At 41.8% G+C, this 26,588-nt stretch overlaps 1 protein-coding gene across 1 annotated transcript; it reads left to right on the top strand.

Annotated features, from left to right (window-relative positions):
* Positions 1-20: 20 nt before the first annotated feature.
* LOC119854583 (oxidized low-density lipoprotein receptor 1-like) lies at positions 21-18,732 on the top strand. Its single transcript, XM_043513754.1, has 7 exons — positions 21-206; positions 1,525-1,619; positions 2,815-2,907; positions 4,448-4,627; positions 9,180-9,331; positions 16,861-16,967; positions 17,896-18,732. Exons 2-7 carry the CDS (start codon positions 1,526-1,528, stop codon positions 18,014-18,016), a joined length of 747 nt encoding a protein of 248 aa, XP_043369689.1. The 5' UTR covers positions 21-206; position 1,525; the 3' UTR covers positions 18,017-18,732.
* The last annotated feature ends 7,856 nt before the right edge of the window (positions 18,733-26,588 follow it).

Here is a 26,588-nt window from a genome sequence, read left to right as displayed (position 1 = left end):
GAGAGTTTCCTGTTCAGATACAGCTGGAACATCGCAGAGTAAAGAATTCTCCCTCTCTCTCTGCTCACATTGACCATATTCTCAGAGGATAGACTCTGAACTCTCTTCTTTCCCTGAGGACATCTATGTAGGACTGACTACACAAGTGCACCTCTTAAAGTTCTATTCTAGAAATCCACTTAGCAGACCTCTGGACATATACACAGGTATTGCCACCAAGTGGTCTTTGGTTTTCCTTGTTAAGGTAGATAATTGGCGTAGCTATGATTTACCTCTCCTGTCCTGTTCATGATATGAGTGTTAATTGGATTCAATGCATTTATAACTTATATATTTTTTAACTCTGGTAAAACTTCGTACAAGTGACACACACATTTGGGATGTAATATTTTGGGCAGTCCCTGTAGCATTTTGCTTCTGCATTTATTGCTGTGTGTTCTATGTCATTCTATTACAAATATACAAGATCACCACCAACCAGGAAAGGAAAGGAATGGAATACATATATTGATTTCAGAAAACTCTTTGGTAAAAAGTCTCAAGAAATCTTATTGTAAAGTTAATTCAAGTTGTCTTAGAAATCAGCATTGTCTCTTGGACTGAAAGCTTGCTGAGGGACCAGGAACAAAAGCTAATAAATGGAATGTGGTATATGCAACTAATGGGGTGGGGGGTACAAGAAATCGGTGATAAGTTCTCTCATTATTTATGTGGAAGAGGGTGTAACTAGCATGTTAATAACAATTTCAAATGATATTAAAAGAAAAGGTGTTCTGAGCTTTAGAGGAGTCAGAGAAGTCAATAAAAGCGTTAGAAATATAGAAATAGGGCCCAACAAAATGAAATCAAGACAAATATTTTATTTCTATACAAAATATGAGCACCTGAAATCTTGCTGACAGTCCTTAGATATGAATTGTGAAGAACATGGGCTAGGCATTTTTGGTATAGTTTTCTTGCCCTTTCACTCAAAGCCTGAGTTTGTTGACTATTGTGGCATGAGGAAAAACCCATCTGAGCTGTTTTGGGTCTGCAGGGAGAGCAGGAGTAAAAAGTGTGAAACCTTTTATTGGTAATAAAAACAGCAGGTAAATACACACAACAGAATGAATTGGTTGGGTAAGTGCCATTTTTAGAGAGTGCGATCATCCTTTACAGTTGTGTTTTTTGGTGGGGTGTTGCAGGAAATCCAGTTGCTTTTTTTCAGTTTTCATAAGGTTTGTTTGGCTTTAGCTATTGATATGTTCTAACAACTTTTCTTTGCAGCTTAACTAAATTTTCTGGAAGCAGATAAAAATGATAAGAAGTATCTACTGAACTCCCTGCTCAATATGAAATTTTAACTCATCCCAATATTCTGGCTTCCATAGACCAATCTATTAGGGCATAATAAGGATTGTGATTTATTTATTTGTTTGCTTTCTGTGGCAGAAATACACAGCTCTGTCAGGTCAATTCCTCATTCAACCCCATCACCCAGTCCACCAAAGAAAAGTCTAAATTTTCTATCCTATATCCCCCCAGAATGAGCGAACGGGAGGTGACCTACTCAGAACTGAAATTTCACACTCCTACTCAACAGCAAAGCAGACAGAGAGCTGAGATCACCAAGAACAAAGGTACCTTGCATTACAAGCTATTGACTCTATACATGCTGGAGTTTTACTTAGGACCATATTAAGACATAGGCACTAGAGGCCCATGCCTAGGACCCCATCTCCTGGAGTCATGTGATTACAGTAGAATCCCAGCTTTAATTAAAAAAATATTCTAGCCCTTATGTTTGTGAAAAAAGAAAAAGGCTTAAAAATGTGAATTGGCCATAATCAATGCACTTATACCTGCCTGAATCTGCAAAGAACTTGAAACAATGGCTCTGAGAAGTGTGAGCTGCCCTATTCATTTCAATGGGGTGTTAACTTCAAGGTCCACTGCTCTTGGAAGATACACTCCAACCCCACACCTGCCGCGGAGTCTACATGTGCCAGAAAAGAAAGAATGAGGCAGGGCTGGACAGCCCATCTAAGCAGATGCACCCTAGTTGCTGGGGTGAACATTAGGAACTCCCTCTGCAGCCACGTTTTACTCTAAAGAGAAGGGGGCCTTTGCTGGTGACCTGTCTGTCTGAGAAGGGAGTGGATTGTCCTGCCACTGCTACTCCAAATGGGCAGTGACACATGGGCGTGGGAAGCTGGAGCTGGAGAGGAGGCCTTTGTTGTGGTATGGCCATACTGACCATAGTCAAAGTTCTTCATCCACTATCTGTCAATTGTTTCTAGTGGGGTATTTCAGGAATTGGAAAGTTCTATGTTTGCTCTCTATTGTGCTTGCTAATGTCATGTTACTGGGAGACTTGGGATCCAAATTCAGGAAATAATCATGCAGATGGAGAGTTCACAGACTTGCCAGCCAAAAAGGAAGTCTGTTTTCTCCAACCAGTCATTGGTTGTCAGAATTATTGAGCATCTAATCAAAAGAAGCTCTTATTTTGCAGGTTGCTGTATTTCACTTCCACCTCAATGCTTCACAGCATAAGCCAGCTGCTGGGGGTTAGGAAGAAACTTCCTGTATGGGCAGGCTATTCCATAGTTGTCCATTACTAGGAACTTACACTGTCCTCTGAAGAACTGATATGGGCCACTCCTGAAGACAAGACAGTGGACTAGATGGACTATTGGTCTGATATTCTGTGGGAATTGCTGGGTGGGTTCTGGCTTTGAGAATCTGCCACAGTCTGGAGAAGCCCCAGTCTGACCCCTGAGTCTCAGGAGAGGGACTTAGTTTGCTTGTCTTTGTTCTTGCTCTCTGTGTTAGATTCTCCTTCTCCTCTGTGGAGGCCCTTTGCAGTAATCTTTGGAATCCTCTGCCTGGCTTTGCTGATAACATCAGGGGTCTTGGGTGCTCTGGGTAAGTACTATAGAGAAGACACTAAAACCCAAGTTTTCAAAGCGGCCATTGATTTTGAGGGCCTCAGTTTTTGAGTGACCAATTTGATACACCTTGGGCCTGATATTTCAGTTGTGCTGAAACTCATCTCTCCCATTACTTTATGACACTGGTAATGAAATAGATTTTAATCTCTGGGTCATAAATTCAAATCCAGGTCACTCAGAGATTAAAAGCACAAATTGTTGCCATCTGCTGGCAATTGGATGTGAAATGAATTATGTATTATTAGCATTGCAGTAGCACCCAGAGGCCCCACTTCATTTTGTGAGCTGCTATACAACTATATAACAAAAAAGACAGCCTCTGCCCCAACAAGCTTACAGTCCAAATATAAGACTATACACAACAGGCGGATATCAGTGACCAGGTGTCCATCTCATCAACCAGCACCATAGCTGGAGGTGATTATTTCCATGCTTCACAGTCTCTGCAGGAAGACTAAAATGTGAATAGGTCATAGAAACAACTCATCTCTCATATCAAATGGTGTTCTCTCCAAAACAAAGAGGAGGCACATCCATGGAGCATTGTAGTGAAGCCGGCAGTGTCGGTACTTTACCTGTGCCATGGATAAACAATGATGACCCCTGCAATTCAGGTTGGCAGTTTATCATCTTTCAGTAACACTACATTTACAGAAGGCCAATTCAGACAAAGCCACTAAACCTAGAGTGGCACGGCGTCCCTGGAGATCCCATCTAAGAGACAGAAAATATTAGCAAAAAGAAAAGGAGTACTTGTGGCACCTTAGAGACTAACAAATTTATTTGAGCATAAGCTTTTGTGAACTACAGCTCTCTTCATCGGATGCATTATCACATCATGAAGTGAGTTGTAGCTCATGAAAGCTTATGCTCAAATAAATTTGTTAGTCTCTAAGGTGCCACAAGTACTCTTTTTCTTTTTGCGAATACAGACTAACACGGCTGCTACTCTGAAACCAGAAAATATTAGTGTCCTAATCACTGATCATGCTATGCAACTCCGTACTGTGTAGTATGAAAATCTTTATGGTGACAGAACTCTGTGGTAACAATTTGAGCCCCCATGGAACTGGGATGGCTCCCCCTTTATCATGGCCCTTATTGGGGCATGTTGTTGCTTGTCAGCTTTGCCTACTTAAAAGGAAATTTTTATCCAGTATTCCCGAACTCTCTCCACAAATAGACACAGCATGTCTGAAATCATTTCCTATTCTTCCCATAAATGGCAAGGTATGGAAGTCTGGGGTAGCTGTGTCAGGGGAGATTGCACACTGAACATTGGCCTTTCCATTCAGGGCAACCAAGCATATGGCTTCACAGGAGACCCCAGATTTCCTTGAACAGGCCTTGAACATTAAAAAGATTTTTAAAATGAAAGAAGAATCTTATTAGTGTAATTTTTTAAATTATTTTTTTGACATCAAAAATAATTGGAACTGCAAATAATAAACTTATATCTCTTGTTCTTCTATCTTGCAAGCCATTGGGATGTTACTTTCTCTTTTTCCATCTAGTTTGCAGATGGCAGCAAAACTTCAGCCAGCAGCAGGGAATTCTGGAAAATCTTACCTGCCAGCAAATTATCTTGGAAAACGAAACTCGTGAGCTACAGGAAATCCTAGAAAACCTCACAAGGGAGAGAGATCATCTTCAAACCCAGAATATTAATTTCTTGAAGACTTTGCAGTCAAAAGGTACAGGACCTTGCCTTTGGCAGACAACTGTGTTCCTTTTATTTAGCTTTAGTCTTGGTAATTTTCAACAGAAGTTCTGAAATGGCATGAAAACAGTAGAAAAATTAGTTATTTTTTGTTTCTAAATTTCTCTCATTTTTTGAAATTCAATTTTTTTAAAAAAAATCAACTAGCGCTAATGAGTACATTTTCTAACCAGAGAAATATAACCCAAATTACCTAACCCCCAAGTCTCTTATGGTGGTGATCAGGAGCCAGTTACAGCTTCTAATCCTGGTGCTGGTTTTACACAGGCCCCAGTCTTAGGGGTGTTAAGGGTACCATGGATTCTGTGGCCCCTCCCACTCTCTCTCAAAATACATACCCCATGCCAGGGCTTGAACATGGTGTTTGCCAGCAGAGGACTCCCTCACTCCAAGGATATCCCTAGAAGACAGTTTCCACCCTCTTGCACTACCAGAGTGGCAAAAGAGAGCAGCATCTACACCAGGATCTGATTCTAATAGCTTCCAGCACTTCTGTAGTCCCCATGGTGACATTTTAGATTAATTACAATGCTTTACTTTTGTATTGGAACAAGGAGAATCTGTCAATGTGCTCCTTGTGTACACTTTCTTCAAGAAAAGGGCCGAACAGTTGATTACATAAGGGCCTACATTTTCTGTTGGCATAACTCTATTGAAGTCAATGGTATTTTGCCAGCAGAGACTCATCCCATTATGTGTTGCAGGAAGAAATCTGGATGAAAATGAAGAAAAATCTGGGTTGCTTTTTTAAAATATTATAAAAACTCTTGAATTAATTATTCAATTAATATTTTTCTACCTACTCCATACAGGAACATTAAATCCTATCTCAACACAGAATATGATTCTTAATCAACATCAGCTGGTAATAAACAGAGAGATTGAGGGGCATAATGGGAATTAACTCACCAGCTGTTCACCTCTGGAGAGTAGCATCCAAATGATGGATTTCTAGTCACAAGCAATACGAGTTTGTTGCAAATAGTTTCTCAGTCATTATGGCCCTTATTAAACAAAGCACTTGAACATGTGGGTCAGTCCCATTAATTTCAGTGCAATGTAAGCATGTGCTTAGGAGCTTTGCTGCATTGGGGCCAAAATAACTAAGGGTATGTCTACACTTAAAATGCTACAGCTGTGCCACTGTAGTTCTTCAATGAAGACACTGCCTATGCCAATGAGAGGGGTTCTCCCATCAGTAGAGGTAATCCACCTCCCAGAGAGATGGTAGCTAGGTTCTTCCACTGACCTTTAGCTGTGTAGGGATGCTGCTCAGGGATGTGGATTTTTCATACCCCTGAGTGACATAGTTAAACTAACTTAATTTTCTAATTGTAGATCAGGCCTAAGAACGTTGTAACATGTTCAACTTTGCTGAACTGGGACTCTTAATGCAGCAAGCCTCTGTGTGCTTCAGTCAGCTATTTGCACATGCAATTTCAGCAAATTCAACAGTTCCCAGAGTAAACTGATTTTGGGGGAATTTTCCATCACACATTTCAATGGATAATTTCAAACCAGCTCTACAACTTGCCTTACATACTCTTAGCATACCGACCAATTCACAGTTTGTCTCTCTCACTAGATAGGGAATGAAAACTTGAAAGGGCAGCCTGTCATTCTGGGGGTGTGGACAATTTAAACTTCCACTTTTTCTGCTTTAGCCCCTCACTCCTCCCCTTCCAGCACACCCAACTGCTTCTCTTCACTTCCCATAGCCACAGGAGGCCTCCTCTTTGTTCTCCTGTCACAGAGTAGCTGGTCCCAGTCAATAGACCGGGCCTAGTGCCCCTGTGTCACAGTAGATGAGCCTAATCCAGCCAGTTAGAAGGGACTATAAAGGACTGCTAAAGGCCAAGCAAAAGAGAGAGTGATTGGGCTAAGCAGTGCCTATGGATGGAAAGCCAGGGTAGCGTGAAGCTAGCTCCTGCGGTGAGTCCCAAAGCAAAGGACTAAGTGCTCAGGGAGGCAGCCCTGAGTCTACTGCTCCAAGAAGGGAACTGAGCTGACTAGAGCTGGGAAGCTGCCTAGTGCAAGGTGCTGGAGGCTCAGGGGTGGTCCAAAAGCCAGAGAACAAAGAGTGAGTTAAAAGATAATTTTCTGTTTGTTTACTCACTTTGCAAAAGAACAAACCTGCTTGGAAGAGACCTGGCATAGCTGAACATACTTGTCTGATAGCTGGAGGGGGTGGGAGAAGTTTCTCATGGTTACATCCTCCCATTAACTTTCCACCCCTTTCTTGTGCATTATGGGGTAGGGACTGTTTTTGTATTTAAGCAGTGTTGTAGGGAGCACTGTGATCTGGAGGGAGTGTCTTTCACATGGGCTAGGAAAACAACTCCTGAGGTCTCAGGCCACAAAATCAGACCCATTTCCCCCAAATCTGATAAACAGGAATATTGTTCTAGTATCCTACCAGGTTAACATTTGGCTAAAAAATATTGACTAACTACCTTGTGCCTAATTAGATCCAATTTACTCTTTACAGTCTCACATAAGCAAATTCTCATTCTCAAATATAGCACGTCTGTGTTCTTTAACAGTTATTTCAACTCATTGTCCCATTATAAAAATGTAATGAGCAATTTGGGGTCTTTGTTTGGAAATTGCAGTGTAAATCTCAGCTGTCATTATTACTAACCTAATATGTCAGGCACAACGCTTTATTTTCAGGTCATCTGTGGTGAGTCTGTCTGTATCATAATAAGATTGACAGGTTGGGAGGACACTGTCCATACTGTAAGCATGAACCACCCCTGTAAGAGAGTAGCAGACATCTTGAGAGTGCTGTCTGCCTGTTACATCAAGTACATGAGCACATATGGTGTCTAGACTGTACCTGTTCCCGGTGTATCGTGTGCTAAGCAATTTTCCAAAGAAAATGACACAATCTTAGCTAAGTACTAATAACTAAAGTTGATAAAAAATTTCCCTCCACCATTTTGTGATGGATAATTGCCTCTCTTTTTAACTAAAAAGAAAAGGAGTACTTGTGGCACCTTAGAGACTAGCAAATTTATTAGAGCATAAGCTTTCGTGAGCTACAGCTCACTTCATCGGATGCATTTGATGCTGCTACTCTGAAATCTCTTTTTAACTGTTTGCAGTAATGTTGCTGTGTTGGTCCCAAGATATTACAATGACAAGGTCGATGAGGTAACATCTTTTACATAGTGGCACATGAGTCTTTCATTTGGGGAGGCTACACCCAGGAGAGCCAGAAGCTCCCTAGAAGTGGGGGGCCCACTGGCACCCAGACCATGGCCCTGTCCCCCTCTGCCCTTCCCCCAAGCCATGCCCAGGCTTCCTCCTCCCCCCAAAGACCCACCTGCCACTCGCTCAGGGAGCAACAAAGAACTGGGGGCAGGTGGGTGTGTTAGGGGAACCAGCAACAACTGCAGGAGGGAGGAGATCCCATAGGGGGACTATGGGGAGGAACAGAGAACAGCCAAGATGCAGGACATGACCAAACTATGGGTGTGAAGACAGAGAACTGCACTGGGGGTGTGTGGAAAGGCAGGTAGAGGGACGAGAAGGCCCACCAGCCCAGTGCATGCTGATGTAGGAAGGGGAAGGACCTCTGAGGGAGAGCACATGCGCCCAGGTCCACATGCACATGGGCCGGAGGGGAAACACTGCAGCTGAAGGGTGGGGGAAGGCAGGTGGGCAGTGCAGCACTGGGAGTGCAGTGACGGCTTCAAGCCACTCAACCCTCCCCCCAGCAGAGGAGGGGCAGATCAGGGGGATAGGGACATGGTGCTGGTTTCCCCACCCCCACCCCTACCCCTTCTAGGTAGCTTTCAGCTCTCCTGCTCACAGGGTGCAAAGGTGGCAGGCCAATGCACCTCCAAAGGGAGGTCACCTGCATCTGGCATTTGCTCCCTGCATGGCCAGCCTTTTTTTATTTTGCGGAGGTTTAACATCTTATACGTGCTGCCCATAGTCTTTTATTGGACCAACTCCTTTTGGTGAAAGATACAAGGTTTCAAGCTACAACGAGCTGCTATTTAGATGAAGAAGAAGCTGTGTAACTCGAAAGCTTGTCTTTCGCCAACAGAAGTTGGTCCAATAAAACATGTTACCTCACCTAGGTGCTCTCACTGTTAACAGTTTTCTCAGAATTACAGATTTCAAATGTTTCATTTTTTTATGAAAAATTATAAATTTTTTAATGTGCAATAATTTCCCTTGTTATCTTGCTATCTCTTCATTTACCCACTCATTTTCCCTTTTAATATTTTTGACACTAAAAATGTGGGAGAGAAGGGGGATGTGGGAGAGGGAATAAAAAAAATTCTCAGGAAACTTTGAAAAATGATTTTTAAAATTTCCAAGGAAAATAAATTGGTATTTTTGACTATTTATACTAGACATTGTAGAGTCAGAGGGTGAAATATCAGTATTAGCTCTCAGGTGGATTTGTTGGAAAGAGAAACCAATGTCTAACTGACTCTCACTCAGATCTGACCTACACATATATATGTATACACATATACACTGATCTACACATATATTTTCTCATGAAGGAGACAAGTGCATCTTTTGTCCAAAGAACTGGATACAGCATGGGAAGGACTGTTATGAACTTTCATCTGGAATAAAATCTTGGTCTGTGTGTAAAGAATATTGCTCTTCCCTGGGCTCCAGACTGCTGAAGATAGACAGCAAGGAAGAGCTGGTAGAGTCTATTTCATTTCTTTTGAATTCCTGTATATCCCAAACTACAAATAACTGATTTGTCAAAGATGGGAGAGGAAGAGGTTATACTATGTATTGATGTGTCTGATTGCCATATGATTTTATGGGGAAAATACATACCAAATCTACAAATTTGACTGATACAAACAATAAAATTGTCAAAGGAAAAGGAGTGCTTGTGGCACCTTAGAGACTAACAAATGTATTTGAGCATAAACTTTCGTGAGCTATAGCTCACTTGAGCTACAGCTCTAATAAATTTGTTAGTCTCTAAGGTGCCACAAGCACTCCTTTTCTTTTTGCGGATACAGACTAACACGGCTGCTACTCTCAAACCTGTCAATGAAATTGTTCTAACCCCTCAGGGCTATTAACTTATCACTCTCCATTCATCCCTCCTTGATAGCCTTGGAAAATAAGATTTGTCTTGATAACAGTACCTTTTCTACTCATGATATGGACATTTGCATAATATGAGTCCCTCATCCATACCAGCTGTATCCTCAATTCCAAAGGGACCCTTAGCTAACTTTGTATATTGGAGAAGTGGAAAGAATTTAGAATGATCACTGATTTAAGCAGTTAAAGGAATTGAGAGTATGGCTTCACTGCAGTTTTAACACAAGTTATCTACACTTGTGTTATTCTCTTGAGTTAGCCTAACTGGGGTGAGAGCAGACACAGTGTGAAATAACTCTGGAGCTGCTGTGTTCACACTAGCACTGAACTCCCCTATATGTACCACCAAGACTTCTGGGGGTGTATCCCATGATTCTTAGCACTGCAGTATGCTGAGTTGCTCTGAGTTCTTTCCCAGTGAATTGTGGGAGAACTTGTCTGTCCTTTCTAGGCACATGGGGATAATTGTTCTCTAATGCCTTCCCACTAGCAGTACACAAGTGGAGCTAGCCTGCATCCACATTACAGAGTCATCATGTTAGCAGCAGATGAGTTGTGTTAACTCAAGCTTTAGCCTATGCACCCTGGCAGACCAGACAACTCAAGTTAAAAGCACTGCACTTAAGGATTCTTGTTTGTGGATGGGAATGGGCAGAGCTTTGTAATTTGGGGGTTAATATGTTTTGCTATGCTAGAGAGCCAGAAGGGTGGAGGAACATTTGCAGGGGTTACACTCACACTGCCCTTGTGGATAGTAGAGCTGGCTCATTCATTCCAAAGTGTGTTTGATTAAGCCTGCTTTGAAAGAGGAGTAGATTAAAGTGCACAAGGCAATTCTGAGTGCATGGCAGCAGGTTCCATATGGACACTTTCTGCTCAGCAGGCTAGTGTGGGATAGGTTTTACATCCCAGCTTGCAGTGAACTAAGTGTTTGTATATACAAGCCCATATTATCTCTGGTAATGTGTTAGCAATCTAGGAATCTGTTTCAATTATGATCTGACCCCTCAGAGCTAGTTGGCTATTAATGGCACATCCACAGTGTACACTGCTCCTAAGGGAGGGAATGGCTCATGTCCCTCAACTCTCTGGAGCATAGATTTGGTTACCAAAGGGCTCCCATGCAGCCCCCTCCGTTGGAATCACTGTACCTTTATTGTATTCTTTCATGGAGAGGAGGGGAGGTATACTAGGGAAAAGTGTCTTTATAAAACAAAACCCCCCACATTATGGCCCCTTTTCTGGGTGTAAGGAATTCTGTGATTAGCCAGCTGGCAGTCGGACCTACATAGAATATTAGCCATATTCCTTTCCTTCAAATCCATATAACTATAGGACGGAAAGAAGCAGGGGACTGAGTTGTGTTGTTTTTTTAAGAGATGGTAAAAATTTATTTCCAGATTTTTATAGATTCATCGATACTAAGGTCAGAAGGGACCATTCTGATCATCTAGTCCGACCTCCTGCACAATGCAGACCACAGAATCTCACCCACCCACTCCTATGAAAAACCTCACCCATGTCTGAGCTATTGAAATCCTCAAATCGTGGTTTAAAGACTTCAAGGAGCAGAGAAGCCTCCCTCAAGTGACCCGTGCCCCATGCTACAGAGGAAGGCAAAAAACCTCCAGGGCCTCTTCCAATCTGCCCTGGAGGAAAATTCCTTCCCGACCCCAAATATGGCGATCAGCTAAATCCTGAGCATATAGGCAAGATTCACCAGCCAGATACTACAGAAAATTCTTTCCTGGGTAACTCAGATCCCATCCATCTAATATCCCATCTCAGGGGATTAGGCCTATTTACCCTGAATATTTAAAGATCAATTAATTACCAAAATCATGTTGTTCCATCATACCATCTCCTCCATAAACATATCGAGTTGAATCTTAAAGCCAAGTAGATCTTTTGCCCCCACTGCTTCCCTTGGAAGGCTATTCCAAAACTTCACTCCTCTGGTCGTTAGAAACCTTCGTCTAATTTCAAGTCTAAACTTCCTGGTAGCCAGTTTATACCCATTTGTTCGTGCCCACATTGGTACTGAGCTTAAATAATTCCTCTCCCTCTCCTTCATTTATCCTTCTGATATATTTATAGAGAGCAATCATATCTCCCCTCAACCTTCTTTTAGTTAGGCTAAACAAGCCAAGCTCCTTGAGTCTCCTTTCATAAGACAAGTTTTCCATTCCTCGGATCATCCTAGTAGCCCTTCTCTGTACCTGCTCCAGTTTGAATTCATCCTTTTTAAACATGGGAGACCAGAACTGCACACAGTATTCCAGGTGAGGTCTCACGAGTGCCTTGTATAATGGTACTAAAACCTCCTTATCCCTACTGGAAATACCTCTCCTGATTCATCCCAAAACCGCATTAGCTTTTTTCACAGCCATATAACATTGACCGATCATAGTCATCCTATGATCAACCAATACTCCAAGGTCCTTCTCCTCTTCAGTTACTTTTAATTGATGAGTCCCCAGCTTATAACTAAAATTCTTGTTATTAATCCCTAAATGCATAATCTTACACTTCTCACTATTAAATTTCATCCTATTACAACTACTCCAGTTTACAAGGTCATCCAGATCCTCATGTATAATATCCCGATCCTTCTCTGAATTGGTAATACCTCCCAGCTTTGTATCTTCTGCAAACTGTATTAGCACACTCCCACTTTTTGTGCCGAGGTCAGTAATAAAAAGATTAAATACGATTGGTCCCAAAACTGATCCCTGAGGAACTCCACTGGTAACCTCCCTCCAGTCTGACAGTTCACCTTTCAGTAGGACCCATTGTAGTCTCCCCTTTAACCAATTCCTTATCCACCTTTCGATGTTCATATTGATCCCCATCTTTTCCAATTTAACTAATAATTCCCCATGTGTCACGGTATCAAACGCCTTACTGAAATCTAGGTAAATTAGATTCACTGCATTTCCTTTGTCTAAAAATTCTGTTACTTTCTCAAAGAAGGAGATCAGGCTGGTTTGGCACGACCTACCTTTTGTAAAACCATGTTGTATTTTGTCCCATTTACCATTGACTTCAATGTCCTTAACTAATTTCTCCTTCAAAATTTTTTCCAGGACCTTGCATACTACAGATGTCAAACTAACTGGCCTGTAGTTACCCGGATCACTTTTTTTCCTTTCTTAAAAATAGGAACTATATTAGCAATTCTCCAGTCATTCGGTACAACTCCTGAGTTTACAGATTCATTAAAAATTCTTGCTAATGGGCTTGCAATTTCAGGTGCCAATTCCTTTAATATTCTTGGATGAAGATTATCTGGGCCCCCCGATTTAGTCCCATTAAGCTGTTTCAGTTTCGCTTCTACCTCAGATATGGTAATATCTGCCTCCATATCCTCATTCCCATTTGTCATGCTACCATTATCCCTAAGATCCTCTTTAGACTTATTAAAGACTGAGGCAAAGTGTTTGTTTAGATATTGGGCCATGCCTAGATTATCTTTAACCTCCACTCCATCCTCAGTGTTTAGCAGCCCCACTTCTTCTTTCTTAGTTTTCTTTTTATTTATATGATTATAGAACCTTTTACTATTGGTTTTAATTCCGTTTGCAAGGTGCAACTCTACTCAACTTTTAGCCTGTCTCACTTTATCCCTACATATTCTGACCTCAATTAAGTAGCTTTCCTTGCTGATCCCTCCGATCTTCTACTCCCTGTATGCTTTCTGCTTCTTCTTAATCACCTCTCTAAGATACTTGCCCATCCAGCTTGGTCTACAACTCCTGACTATGAATTTTTCCCCCTTTCTTTGGATACAGGCTTCTGATAGCTTCTGCAGCTTTGATTTAAATTAATCCCAGGCCTTCTCTACCTTTAGATCCATAAATTCTTCAGTCTAATCCACTTCCCTAACTAATTTCCTTAATTTTTGAAAGTCAGCCCTTTTGAAATCAAAAACCCTAGTTGCAGATTTATTTTTGTTAATCCTTTCATTCAGTTTGAACTGAATTAGCTCATGATCACTTAAACCAAGATTATCCCCTATAACCATTTCTTCTAAGAAGTCCTCACTACTCACCAAAACCAAATCTAAAATGGCATCCCCTCTAGTCGGTTCAGCAACTACTTGATGAAGGTTTCAGAGTAGCAGCCGTGTTAGTCTGTATTCGCAAAAAGAAAAGGAGTACTTGTGGCACCTTAGAGACTAACAAATTTATTAGAGCATAAGCTTTCGTGAGCTACAGCTCACTTCATCGGATGCATCCGATGAAGTGAGCTGTAGCTCACGAAAGCTTATGCTCTAATAAATTTGTTAGTCTCTAAGGTGCCACTAGTACTCCTTTTCTACTTGATGAAGGAATCCATCAGCTATCGCATCTAGGAAAATATGAGCCCTATTATTATTACAAGCACTGGTCCTCCAGTCTATATCTGGGAAGTTAAAGTCTCCCATGATCACACAGTTTCCATTAGTATTTACTTTATTAAAAACATTAAAAAGGGCTCTATCCATATCCAAATTATATCCCGGAGGTCTATAGCACACCCCAGCACTATCGTAAGAGAGGCTCTACTAGTTATCTTCCCCAATGTCATTTTTGCCCAGACGGACTCTGTCTTATCCATTGCATCGCTTCTTATTTCTTTACATTCTACCTCATCATTGATATACAATGCTACTCCACCATCTTTACCTTTATTTCTGTCTTTCCTAAACAGCACATACCCTTCAATACCTGTAGTCCAGTCATGACTACTATTCCACCATGTTTCTGTTATCCCTATAATATCTGGTTTCACTTCCTGCACCAGTAGCTCTAGTTCCTCCATTTTGTTACCTAGGCTCCTCGCATTGGTGTACACACATCTTAATTTTTGCTGTTTGGCCTCGCTCACATTTTGTACCCTATTAGGCACAGTCATTCTACAGCCAGTATAACCTATTAGACTGGTATTCACACTGCCCTTGCTCCTTATATACATTCTCCTACCCACGGCTGTATCCTGTCTTACTTCACCTCCTTCCCTCTCAATGCTAAAATCTGGCGTGGAGATTACCTGGACATCTCCCAACCATCTCCCCCAAATTCCTAGTTTAAAGCTCTCTTAATCAGTTGTGCCAGCCTCCATCCTAGAAGTCTATTTCCTTCCCTACTCAGATGAAGTCCATCCCAAGAGAACTGTCCTCTGTCCATGAATGCCTCCCAGTGGCCATACATCCCAAAGCCCTCCTTTATAGCACCACTGCCTAAGCAATCTGTTGACAGTCATAATCTTGTCACACCTTTGTTGCCTTTCTCTAGGAACAGGCAGAATCCCACTAAAGATCACCTGAGCCTCAATTTCCTTAAGCATCTTCCCCAGCCTAGCATAGTCTCCCTTAATACGGCTAGATTCTCGCTGGAAAGTATCATTTTTTCCCACATGAAGGATAATTCGGGGATTCTTTCCCACTCCCTTTAGGATCCTTTTCAACCTCAGGTCTACATCCCGTATCTTAGCACCTGGAAGACAGCACACCCTTCTATTCTCTGGATCAGCTCTAGTTACAGGTCTGTCTATTCTTCTCAATAAAGAGTCCCCCATCACATAGACTTGCCTTTTCCTGGTGACGGTGCTATTCTCCAGTTTCTCCCCTGTTCCGTCTGGCTGCAAGTTCTTTCCACTCCTATTTTCCCTTATAATCTTCAACCCATCCTGTATCCTCCTGGGGCTCATATTTGGTCTAGTCTCCCTTGACTCTTCCCCTTTTCCTATAGGACTAGCCTCTCTTCTCTTCTCCCTTACCCTTCCACCTTCAGCAACTACCGGCTGAGCCCCTTCTTCATTTTCCAACTCTGCAAACCTGTTCCTTAGCTCTATTTCTCCTTCACTAGCCCGTCTTTTCCTCTGCCTGGTTCTTTTAGTCACATGCTTCCACTGACCACTTTCCTCACCCAGTCTCCCCTCAAAATTCCCCAGCCCTGCTTCCATCTGTAAGTCTGAGCTTTTCCCTTCAGATACCTCATGTCTTTGCTCCATCATCTGCTCAAACCCCTTCCTAAACTCAACGAGACTTTCCACCTGCATCTCCAAACCTCAGATCTTTTCCTCCATCAGCTCTATCAGAAGGCATTTCATGCAGAAAAAAGTCTTACCAGGTCCCCCCTCCAGGATCATGTACATACCACAGCTTCCACATCCAGTCATCCTCATTGTGTCTTCCACTGCACGAGTCATTCCCACAGCTGCCTTCGTATCTGTCATAGCCTTCCCACCTAAATCCTGTTAATCTGGGAAACACAAGCCACACCAAAAGACCACCACCCACAGCAAAAAGAAACCCCAAACAAGCACCACAATACAAACTCCTATGTTTGCTAGCTCCTGTGCCACTGTCTGACTGGCTGGCTACCTTTATAGGACCCCTAGTCAGAGAAGCCCCGCCCCCTAATCAGGGCTCAGCTTCTCTGCCAGCACAAAGCCCCTACAAGCCTCTACACACACAAATACTACAAATACAAAACCAAATACAAATACCTTCTACTCCAACAGAACTCCCACTCAAACTCCCCTGTTAACACCTGTTTTTGAATAAAATTATTTTGTTTTGAAACTTTCATTGAAATTTTTCTGTGAAAGAAAATGATTTATTTTTAAATTAAAATGTTAGTTTGATATTTTTTTAACCACAACAAAAATCATTTTTCAGTGTCTTGGTTTTATAGGTTTTCTGCTCCCCACCCCAACCTCAATCTATTTTCCAACTTGAAAAGTGGGGAGTAAATCCCCCCAAAATGGGTGGCACTGTAGGGGGGAAGATTTTCATTGCTTCTCCCCCTCGCTTTCTCTCTCCCTCTCACTTCTTCCCCACTTTTTACATGGTGGGAGGAAAGGGAAAAAAAAGAAAGTGATGAGGGGAAAAGAGTAGAGATGGGGGGGAGGGGAGATAAAAATCTGGAAATTAATAATCAAAAACCAAACTTTTCCAGTTTCAAAAACTAAAATGGAAAATGAAAAAAAATGAAGCGAGTATTGAAGAATCTGTGGGAAACATTTTGATTTTGATGAAACTGCATATTTAATGGAAAAAATTATCAGGCAAATTTCTACCAGTTCTACCATATTTTGGTCTCTCTCTTTTTTTTCTCCTCCAAGGACTTCATAAAACCACTGACAGGGTCTCCTTACTGGATGGGATTATGGTATAATGACACAAAAGGCTACTGGCAATGGGAAGATGGTACTGCACTCACCACTGATGTGTAAGACTTTGCTACTATTTCCCTGTGTATTTATTGCAGAATTTTTACAGGATGCAAACACCAAGGGGAGAGCCACTTCTGAAGTCTGACCTCAGAAGTGTGTGTGTGTGTGATTCACTGGATCAGGACTGCAATGTAGCATAAATCATCCTGCCTCCCAGTTGGGGCCTCGTAGCTGAGAAGGGTGGAATATGTCCTGGACAGAACTGGCTGAAAGAAAAACTTTTAATCCAAAATGGCCTTTTAAAACAATTTTTGTTGCAAAACACCTGTCTTTGAAAACAGTTTGCTTTTTCTGATACTTTTAATCTAAACTTTCTATGGAAATAGGGGGGCTTTTTGCTTATGCTTTTTTAATGTCCCATTCACTGAAATTTTTTTGAAGAAGCATTCTGATAACTTCACCAACAATTTGGAAAACCCCCAAATGGATTGGCTTTGAGCCCCGTAAAATGGAAACAACTTTGACTTTTTTCCTGATTTCTCCCTCCCTTCCCAACTGTCGTTCTGAGGTTCAGGAAACAGGTATTGGTTTATTTGTTTTTTGTTTTTTCAGCTGCCAATAATTTCTAAGGAAAAAAAAACAATTGTAGGTACAATTCCACTTAATAATTTTCTACATTATTTCTGAGCTGAACACTGAAAGGTTGTGCAGGTCAGGTCTATGAAGTGTTGGAAAAAGCACTGTTGACTACCAGGGCCTAAATAACTGTGGATGCTGGAGGTCAGGAATAAGGGGCATTAGCATCCCTCTGCCCTGTACTTCACTCTTGTCAACATAACTAGTTTACTGTTCTCATAACCTCACTTCCATGTTTTTTAAAAGCTACTCTGCTTATCACAGTTATACCTGTGTTATCTTGGTAACTATCTATGGTTTTTGATATGTGACTTGTCTGGCTGACAGTAAAATGTCTCTTCATCCTAGGTTTTCAAGTCTGAGAAGTTACCATGGTCCATATTGTGCAACACTGAAAAATGGAAAAGCCTGGGGCTATTCTTGTGAAAACCTAAACTTCTGTATGTGTGAAAAGGGTCTGTTTAGCTAAAGTCTTCTGTAATGGCACAAGAATGAACATAGAAAGTATGAGGTCCTATTTTGGAGGATCCAGTTACTACTGTTGCCTGTATTTATAAGGCTCCATCTTGTATGGTGCTGAGTATGGAACCCAATTTAAGTCATCCAACTCCGACATAAGTTATTTAAGTTTTGAGCATTGTGGTCCTGTTTCAGCAGAGCACAAAACAGAACAGGGTCCCTACTAAGCTGTTAAAATTCTCTGCTGTGCTCACAGAAAGTGCTTGTAAGCTATTATAGAAGGAGATGGCTCCTCTTTCAGTAGGAGGAACAATAATCACACTCCATTTCACCAACCAGCCTCCTGTTCTTGGCCTTTGCTGCTGCTACTGTTCATCTGTTCCAAAATCCAGACCAGCCTGCAGAATGTGACCCTGCTGTAGAGTCAGCTTGAGGCTACTGTCCCCAGGATTCACCCGTCTCACATGGAGAACTCTTCTATCTCCTGTTGCCAAGATATCATTTTTTATACAAAAACTTTTTTTTTTGCTTCTAATTGTGTTTTTTTCTTGTCCTGTGCCAAGAATATTTTTTTTTACCTATGATGTCCATATTTGATGACTTACTATTAAACAACTGACACAATTTTCTAATTCTTTGGTAATTACTACTTTGGCTTTGAGAGGTCTTCTTTAACTCCATGTCCCCTATATCATTATGCCACCGAATAACAATCAGAAAGGAAACCGTGGAGCAGATTTAGATCACTTCTTACTAGAGAGCTTACTCTGATGTAGTGGTTCTCAACCCATGGCCTTTGGGCCACTTGCAACCCAATCAGCACACAGCTGCGCTCATGTGACATCCTCAGGACTATAGAGGGTGTGTGTGTGTGTGTGTGTGTGTGTGTGTGTGTGAAGGTTCCTTCCCCACTCTGAACTCTAGGGTAGAGATGTGGGGACCTGCATGAAAACCCCCCTAAGCTTATTTTTACCAGCTTAGGTTAAAACTTCCCCAAGGTACAAACTATTTTACCTTTTGTCCCTAGACTTTATTGCTGCCACCACCAAGCATCTAACAAATATATATCAGGGAAAGAGCCCACTTGGAAATGTCTTTTCTCCCAAAATCCTCCCAAGCCCTACACCCCCTTTCCTGGGGAAGGCTTGATAAAAATCCTCACCAATTTGCATAGGTGAACACAGACCCAAACCCTTGGATCTTAAGAACAATGAAAAGCAATCAGGTTCTTAAAAGAAGAATTTTAATTAAAGAAAAAGTAAAAGAATCACCTCTGTAAAATCAGGATAGCAAATACCTTACAGGGTAATCAGATTCAAAACATAGAGAATCCCTCTAGGCAATACCTTAAGTTACAAAAAGACACAAATACAGGAATGTACATTCCATTCAGCACAACTTATTTTATCAGCCATTTAAACAAAACCGAATCTAATGCATATCTAACTAGATTGCTTATTAACCGTTTACAGGAGTTCTGACCTGCATTCCTGCTTTGGTCCCGGCAAAAAGAAAAACACTAAGACAGAGAGAACCCTTTGTTTTCCCCCCCCCTCCAGCTTTGAAAGTATTTTGTCTCCTCGTTGTTCATTTTGGTCAGTTGCCAGCGAGGTTATCTTTAGTTTCTTGACCCTTTACAGGTGAAAGGGTTTTTTCCTCTGGCCAGGAGGGATTTAAAGGTGGTTAGCCTTCCCTTTATATTTATGACTCTGTGTGTGTGTGTGTGTGTGTGTGTATAATGTGGATGTGGCCCATGTAACACAGAGAGAGCTGTATATGCAGCCCACAATGGTAAATAGCCTGAGAACGATTGCTCTGATGAAATTGGAAGAGAGCTCTTACTGGAGAATGTGGTCTCTTACCCAGCCCTTCCTTTGGCTTCAAATGGAGAGAAGAATCCATCAAGGCAGAGTTCCCCATGATAACTTTAAAGAAGTCCAAGTGTAAGCCATGATTGCCCAATGTGGTTCTGTCCCCCTCTGGTAGTGGCTAGTCCAGCTAGAGATTGATGATCCTGCTATGACCTGGACAAACAGAGCTGAGTCTTTTAGGTTAGACGCTAGAGGCTCATGGATTAAGATCCACTCATCCTAGATTTGATTCTTACTGCTAATGATCCACCCAAAGGAATCATTCAAATAAACAAAAAATGTATGTACTTGTCTCAGACCCTGACTCCTTGGACAAAGATGAGTTGAATGAAAGAGAGTGGGGGTGGGGACAAAGAAAGTAAAGCATGTACAGGGGTGAACTGATTGCTATTGATTTATTTCATATAGATCCTGGCTTGGATTTCCTCCACACCTTGAGTGGAAAACAGGCAAATATTTCCAGGAATTGAAAGAACACAATTCTGTCTAACCCTTAAAAAGCCAGCACTCAATCTAGAAAACCTCTGCAACAATCACCATGTCTCTGATCTCCCAGTGTGAGACCAGCATCATTACCCCCATTTTACAGACAGGACACTGAGACACACATGTCCAGATCCACAAAGGGACTTAGGTGCTGTGATGCTGAGCACCATAGCACCAAACTTTAAAGTGCCTAGAAAAACCACAGAAACAACACTGGGATCCATAAAGCCTGAGCCAGGCAACTAAGCTCCCTAGTTGCAACTAGTACAATGAATAGGGAGAGACAGACACCTTAGAATGCAATCTATGGAAGACAGCATGGTAGGCAGGGAGCAGCCTAAGCTCCCCAATGGGAGATGTTGATAAGAGGGGTGTGTGCTAAGTTCTGCCCCTCTCACAGAGATAGATGCTTAAATCCTGGCTTCAGAGAGGTGCCTTTCTCTGCTAGCGATCCACACAGGACCGGCTCCAGGCCCCAGCGTTCCAAGCAGGTGCTTGGGGCAGCAGTTAGAAAGGGGCGGCAGTTCCTCCGGCCGCAGCGGCTATTCGGCGGCAGTTTCTGTGTTCCGCCCACCGTGGCGGCAAATCAGTGGCAGCTTCTTCCTTTTGCCGCCCACGGCGGCAGTATTTTCACTGCTACAGAAACTGTAGAGCCGGCCCTGGATCCACACATAGGAACTCCTCTCCTGTAGTCAGGTGGATTAGGTGCCTAAGTAATTTCTTGTTAAAATGAGTCAGGTGCCTGCCTCATTTCACACCAAATGGTTAGAGGAAAAGACCTTATAACTTTTAGCCCAAGGATCAGAGTGCTCACTGGGATGTGGGAGATCCACATTCAATTCCTCCCTTTGGCAAAGTGGGAGAAAAGGTTTGAACAGGTGGTCTCCCAGTTCTGGGGCAAGTGCTCTAACCAGAGCTGTGGAATATGCTGATATAGAGCTCCCCCGTTATCTCCTGTTGAAACCGTTCCAACTTTGTCTAAATAGTGAAGATACCATTGGGCCAACACAAGAGTGTGAGAATGACTGTAGTCCTGTGGTAAGGGGACTCACATAGGGGGTGAGAAACATTGGGTCCAAACCCCCTGCTCCAATTTCTTGTTCATTATTTTGCCACAGTTAAAGAGCTTCAGCACAAGAGAATGAGGTGTAGGAGCAGATTTTTGATAGCCCAGAGCCCAGTAACGTGTTTAAACCACTGCCAGCAGCTGGAATACCAATTGTTATGCTTATTGCTGAAAGCACCTAAAATGAGGCCTTTCTGAAACCTTAGCACAACTAACAGACCAGGAGGGGAGGAGGAAGTGAGTGATCTAGAGTAAACATGACTCTGTGCCCTCCTGACTTGAATTGTTTCCCTAAAGCATGTGGTTTTTCAAGATGGAAAGTCTGGCAATAGTTAGCTATTGCTATATAGCTGGTTAACTGATAGAAAATTCCCTGCCTGATAAATGGGAAACTGTCCACCTGGCAGGTTGGACGTCTCCACACTTAACTTAGGTTCTAGTCAGCTATTCTGATAATGAACAAGCTATGCAATACTAACAAGCTGGATATAAAAAGAGGAGGAAATCTGAGGTTGATGGACAATTGAATACTTCTCAAGTTCCCCAGCAGACGGCTGGCTGGCCTCTAGATGCCTGCAGTTATCCACCTGAGACCTCCTCAAGAGCCTGAGTAAATATGAATCTTGGATTTTTGGAGTGTTTTACTAATCTGTTGTGGATGTGTGTAAGTGCTTGAGACTAAGTAAAGTATAGCTTTAAGGGAGAGCACTCTTGTATTGTCCTGTTTGTGCCAGCTATCTATTGGTGGGATGGCCGTGTCTCCATTGATTTATTTACTGACACCACCTCGCAGAAAGTTACCAAGAGATTTGGGTTGAAAGAACCCCAGGTAACAGAGGGACCTTCCTTCACATCAGAATAGCCCATAACTCAGTGATTGGAGTACTCTCTTGAGAAATGGGAGATCCCTTGCTCAAGCCCTTTTTCCCCACCTCTGCAGAGATGGGGGACTTGAACCAGGTGCCCCTTGCCTTTATTTGACTTGTAGCTTGTTACTTCTTTTTTTGATTGGCTTCCAGCAAGCAGGGGCAGGGGAGTGCAAGCAGAAGCTAAAAGCCAAAAACAAGGCAACACTCAACTCACAAGCCAATTAAATCAAAACCAAGTCCAATTTCTGCGTTTTTTTCATGGGTTTGCCATGTCTGGTTAGAAATAAACTTATGTGTGTAAAAAGTGAGAGAGAGAGAGAGAGAGAGAGAGAGAGAGAGAGAGAGAGAGAGAGAGCAATTTAGTAAAGGTTTTTCTTTAGTGATTTTTTGTTACTCCTTCTATTGGAGATTTGACTCTATAACAGGGGTCGACAACCTTCGGCACATGGCCCATCGGGGTAATCCGCTGGCGGGCCCCTAGACATTTTGTTTATGTTGACTCTCCACAGGCATGGACCACTGCACCTCCCAGTGGCCGTGGTTCACCGTTCCGGCCAATAGGAGCTGCGGGAAGTGGCAGCGAGCACATCCCTGCCCGGGGGCTGAAGCTCTTTCCTCAGTCTCCAGATTATTTGAATTTTTGCTTATCCGATCTGGCTCCAGTCCCAGTCCCAATTAGATCGGACAAACAGGGATCCACTGTAGTTAATATATGTTTTTATTTTTTACAAAATGTAAAACCTAAAGATTCTCTATAAAAATGAAAATTCTGCATTTTCCCATGGCAAACGGGTCACTAGGATCCCTGTTTATCATTGTTGCTAACTTAATATATCAGTTACCATAGTTTTTCACTTATAGGCAAAATGTCTTTGGCAGAATTTGCCAAACTTCTGATATGCTGTAAACATGTACTATTTCTCTGAGAGAGCAGCATACTGTAGCCTGGATGCCCCTTATGCATATTCCCGTATACTTATGGTGTCTGCGTCCATGTGCATTTCTTGCAAGGACTCTGGTATGGGGTCCGTCAGGAGGTTAACTAATTAATTAGCCCTGCATCAGTCAGCTTCATCCTTACCCATAGCATCCAGAATACAACAAAACAAACTTCAAAAATTACTCTTGGGGTATAAAGAAAATGGCCCACTCTCAGCTCTTCACTAGTTATAATTATGTTGCAAATGGAAAAGTTGAAAAGTAAAATATGAGAAATGAACAGTTTTCCAAGCAGGTCTCAGGAGGGTTTGTGGATCAGAAGACCCCGGTCTCAAATTGCATCACACTCAGCAACACAGAAATCTGATCTACCTGATATACCTAAATAGGTATTTTCTTCTGAAGCAGAAGAGTGCACACTTTACCCAAAGAACTGGATACAGCATGGAAAGGACTGTTACCAAATAAAACCTTGGCTTGCACATAAAGTGGACTGCTTTTCCCTTGGTTCCAGACTTCTGAAGATAGACAGCAAGGAAGAGCTTGTAGAGTCTATTATTCTTTTCCTTTTGTTTCTGTATATCCTAAACTGCAAATACTGACTACTCCTTCACACATGGACCCAAGGTACAAGTAGCCTATCAGTTTAAGGGGATTTCTTACTCTTTTATAGTTAGAACAGGTTGGGAATATTTCAGCATAAGTTTTCCATGGTAATGGAAACTTATTATTTTTCATAAAACCTTTGCAGGGAAGTTTGTCATGTCTAGGAAGGAACATCTGATGAGAGAGAGCATGAGTTTCCCCAGAATGGCCAATAGCCCTGTGGTTACCTGGGTTATGTGAGATCCAGATTCAAGTCCCTGATTTGTCTAATTCAGAAAAGGGACTTGAACCTGTCTCCTGGATCAGAAGTGAGTATCCTCATAACCAGGTTATAGCCTATTATGGGGGAAGGAGGACAGTGCGAGCATATATGTGTGATTAATCACAGTTTAAATCACACTGTTAAACAACAGAACACCAATTGAAATGTATTAAATATTTTGGATGTTTTTTCTACATTTTCATAAATATTGTATTCTAAGAACATAAGAATGGCCATACTGGGTCAGACCAAAGGCCCATCTAGCCCAATATCCTGTCTTCTGATAGTGGCCAATGCCAGATGCCCCCGAGGAAATGAACGTAATGAGGTAATCACCAAGTGATCCTGTCACCCATTCCCAGCTTCTTGCAAACAGAGGCTAGGGACACCATCCCTATCCATCCCCACTAAAAGGCCATTGATGGACCTATCCTTCATTAACATATCTAGTTCATTTTTGAACCCTGTTTTATACTTGGCCTCCACAACATCCTCTGGCAAGGAGTTCCAAAGGTTGACTGTGTTACAATTCTGTGTTGTAATTGAAATCTAAGTGTATGTTATTTTTATTACAAATATTTGCACTGTAAAAATGATAAACAAAAGAAATAGTATTTTCCATTCACCTCATACAAGTACTGTAATGCAATCTCTTTGTTGTGCAAGTGCAACTTATAAATATATTTTTTTTGTTACATAACTGCACTCCAAAACAAAACAATGTAAAACTTCAGAGCCTACAAGTCCATTCGGTCCTATTTCTTGTTCAGCCAATTGCTAAGACAAACAAGCTTGTTTACATTTACAGAAGATAATGCTGCCCTCTTCTTATTTACAATGTCATCAGAGAGTGAGAACAGGAATTACATGGCACTTTTGTAGCTGGCATTGCAAGGTATTTACGTGCCAGAAATGCTAAATATTCATATGCCCCTTCATGCTTCGGCTGCCATTCCAAAGAACATGCTTCCATGCTGATGACGCTCTTTAAAAAAAAATCTGTGAATTAAAGTTGTGACTGAATTCAGGGCCGGCACTACCTTTTTTGCCGCCCCCAAGCAGCAAAGCAAAAAAAAAAAAAAGTGGCAGCCGAAGAAGAAAAAATAAACTGAAGTGCCGCCGCCGAAGTGCCACCGAGGAAGGGAAAATGAAAAAGCTGCCGCTGAAGGGCCGCCAAGAATCCAAGTCCTGCCCCAAGAATGGCCAGAGTGCCGCCCCTTCTGATTTGCTGCCCCAGGCACCAGCTTCCTTAGCTGGTGACTAGAGCCGGCCCTGGACTCAACTCCTTGGGGGAGAACTGTATTTCACTCTGTTTTACCCGCATCTTGTCATAGATTTCATGTTACAGCTGTCTCGGATGATGACCCAGAGTATGTTGTTCATTGTAAGAACACTCTCACTGCAGATCTGACAAAACACAAAGAAGATACCAGTGTGAGATTTCTAAAGATAGCTACAGCACTCGACCCAAGGTTTAAGAATCTGAAGTGCCTTCCCAAATCTGAGGGACGAGGCGTGGAGTATGCTTTCAGAAATCTTAAAAGAGCAACACTGATGTGTAAACTACAGAATTCAAACCACCAAGAAAGAAAATCAACCTTCTGCTGGTGGCATCTGACTTGGACGATGAAAATGAATATGCATCAGTCTGCTCTGCTTTGGATTGTTATTGAGTAGAACCCATCATCAGCATGGACCCATGTCCCCTGGAATGGTGGTTAAAGCATGAAGTGACATATGACTCTTTAGCGCATTTGGCATGCAAATATCTTGCAATGCCGGCTACAACAGTGCCATGAAATGCCTGTTCTCACTTTCAGGTGACTTTGTAAACAAGAAGAGGGCAGCATCATATCCTGCAAATGTAAACAAATTTGTTTATCTGAGCGATTGGCTGAACAAGAAGTAGAAATGAGTGGAGTTGCAGGCTCTAAAATTTTACATTGTTTTATTTTTGAATGCAGTTTTTTTGTTCATAATTCTATTTTTGTAAGTTCAACTTTCACGACAAAGAGATCGCACTATGGTCCTTGTGTGAGGTGAGTTGAAAAATAAAATTTCTTTTGTTTTTTTTTACAGTGCAAATACTTGTAATCAAAAATAAATATAAAGTGAACAGTTTACAGTTTGCATTCTGTGTTGTAACTGAAATCAATACATATGAAAATGTATAAATCATCAAAAATATTTAAATAAATGGTATTCTATTATTGTTTAACAGTGAGATTAATCTCACAATTAAGCGTGATTAATTTTTTAAATTGCTTAACAGCTCTATTGCTGATCAAATGCTATGGTGGTGAGCACAGCATTAAACTTGGAGAAAGAGAACTTGCATGCAATTCTTAAGAAAAACAGAGGTTGGATTTTAGAGCTGTTAATCTTAACAGTGTAACTTTAACTTGTAAAGAAAAAAGTCCCTTTGCTCTTAACATTTTGCTAAAAGAAGGACATCTCAAATGACCAGCCTGAACTTCCCATGT

The sequence above is a fragment of the Dermochelys coriacea genome, chromosome 1 (genome assembly GCF_009764565.3).
Source record: "Dermochelys coriacea isolate rDerCor1 chromosome 1, rDerCor1.pri.v4, whole genome shotgun sequence".
NCBI classification, from domain to species: Eukaryota; Metazoa; Chordata; order Testudines; family Dermochelyidae; genus Dermochelys; species Dermochelys coriacea.
This window is presented reverse-complemented; position numbering and strand designations above follow the sequence as displayed.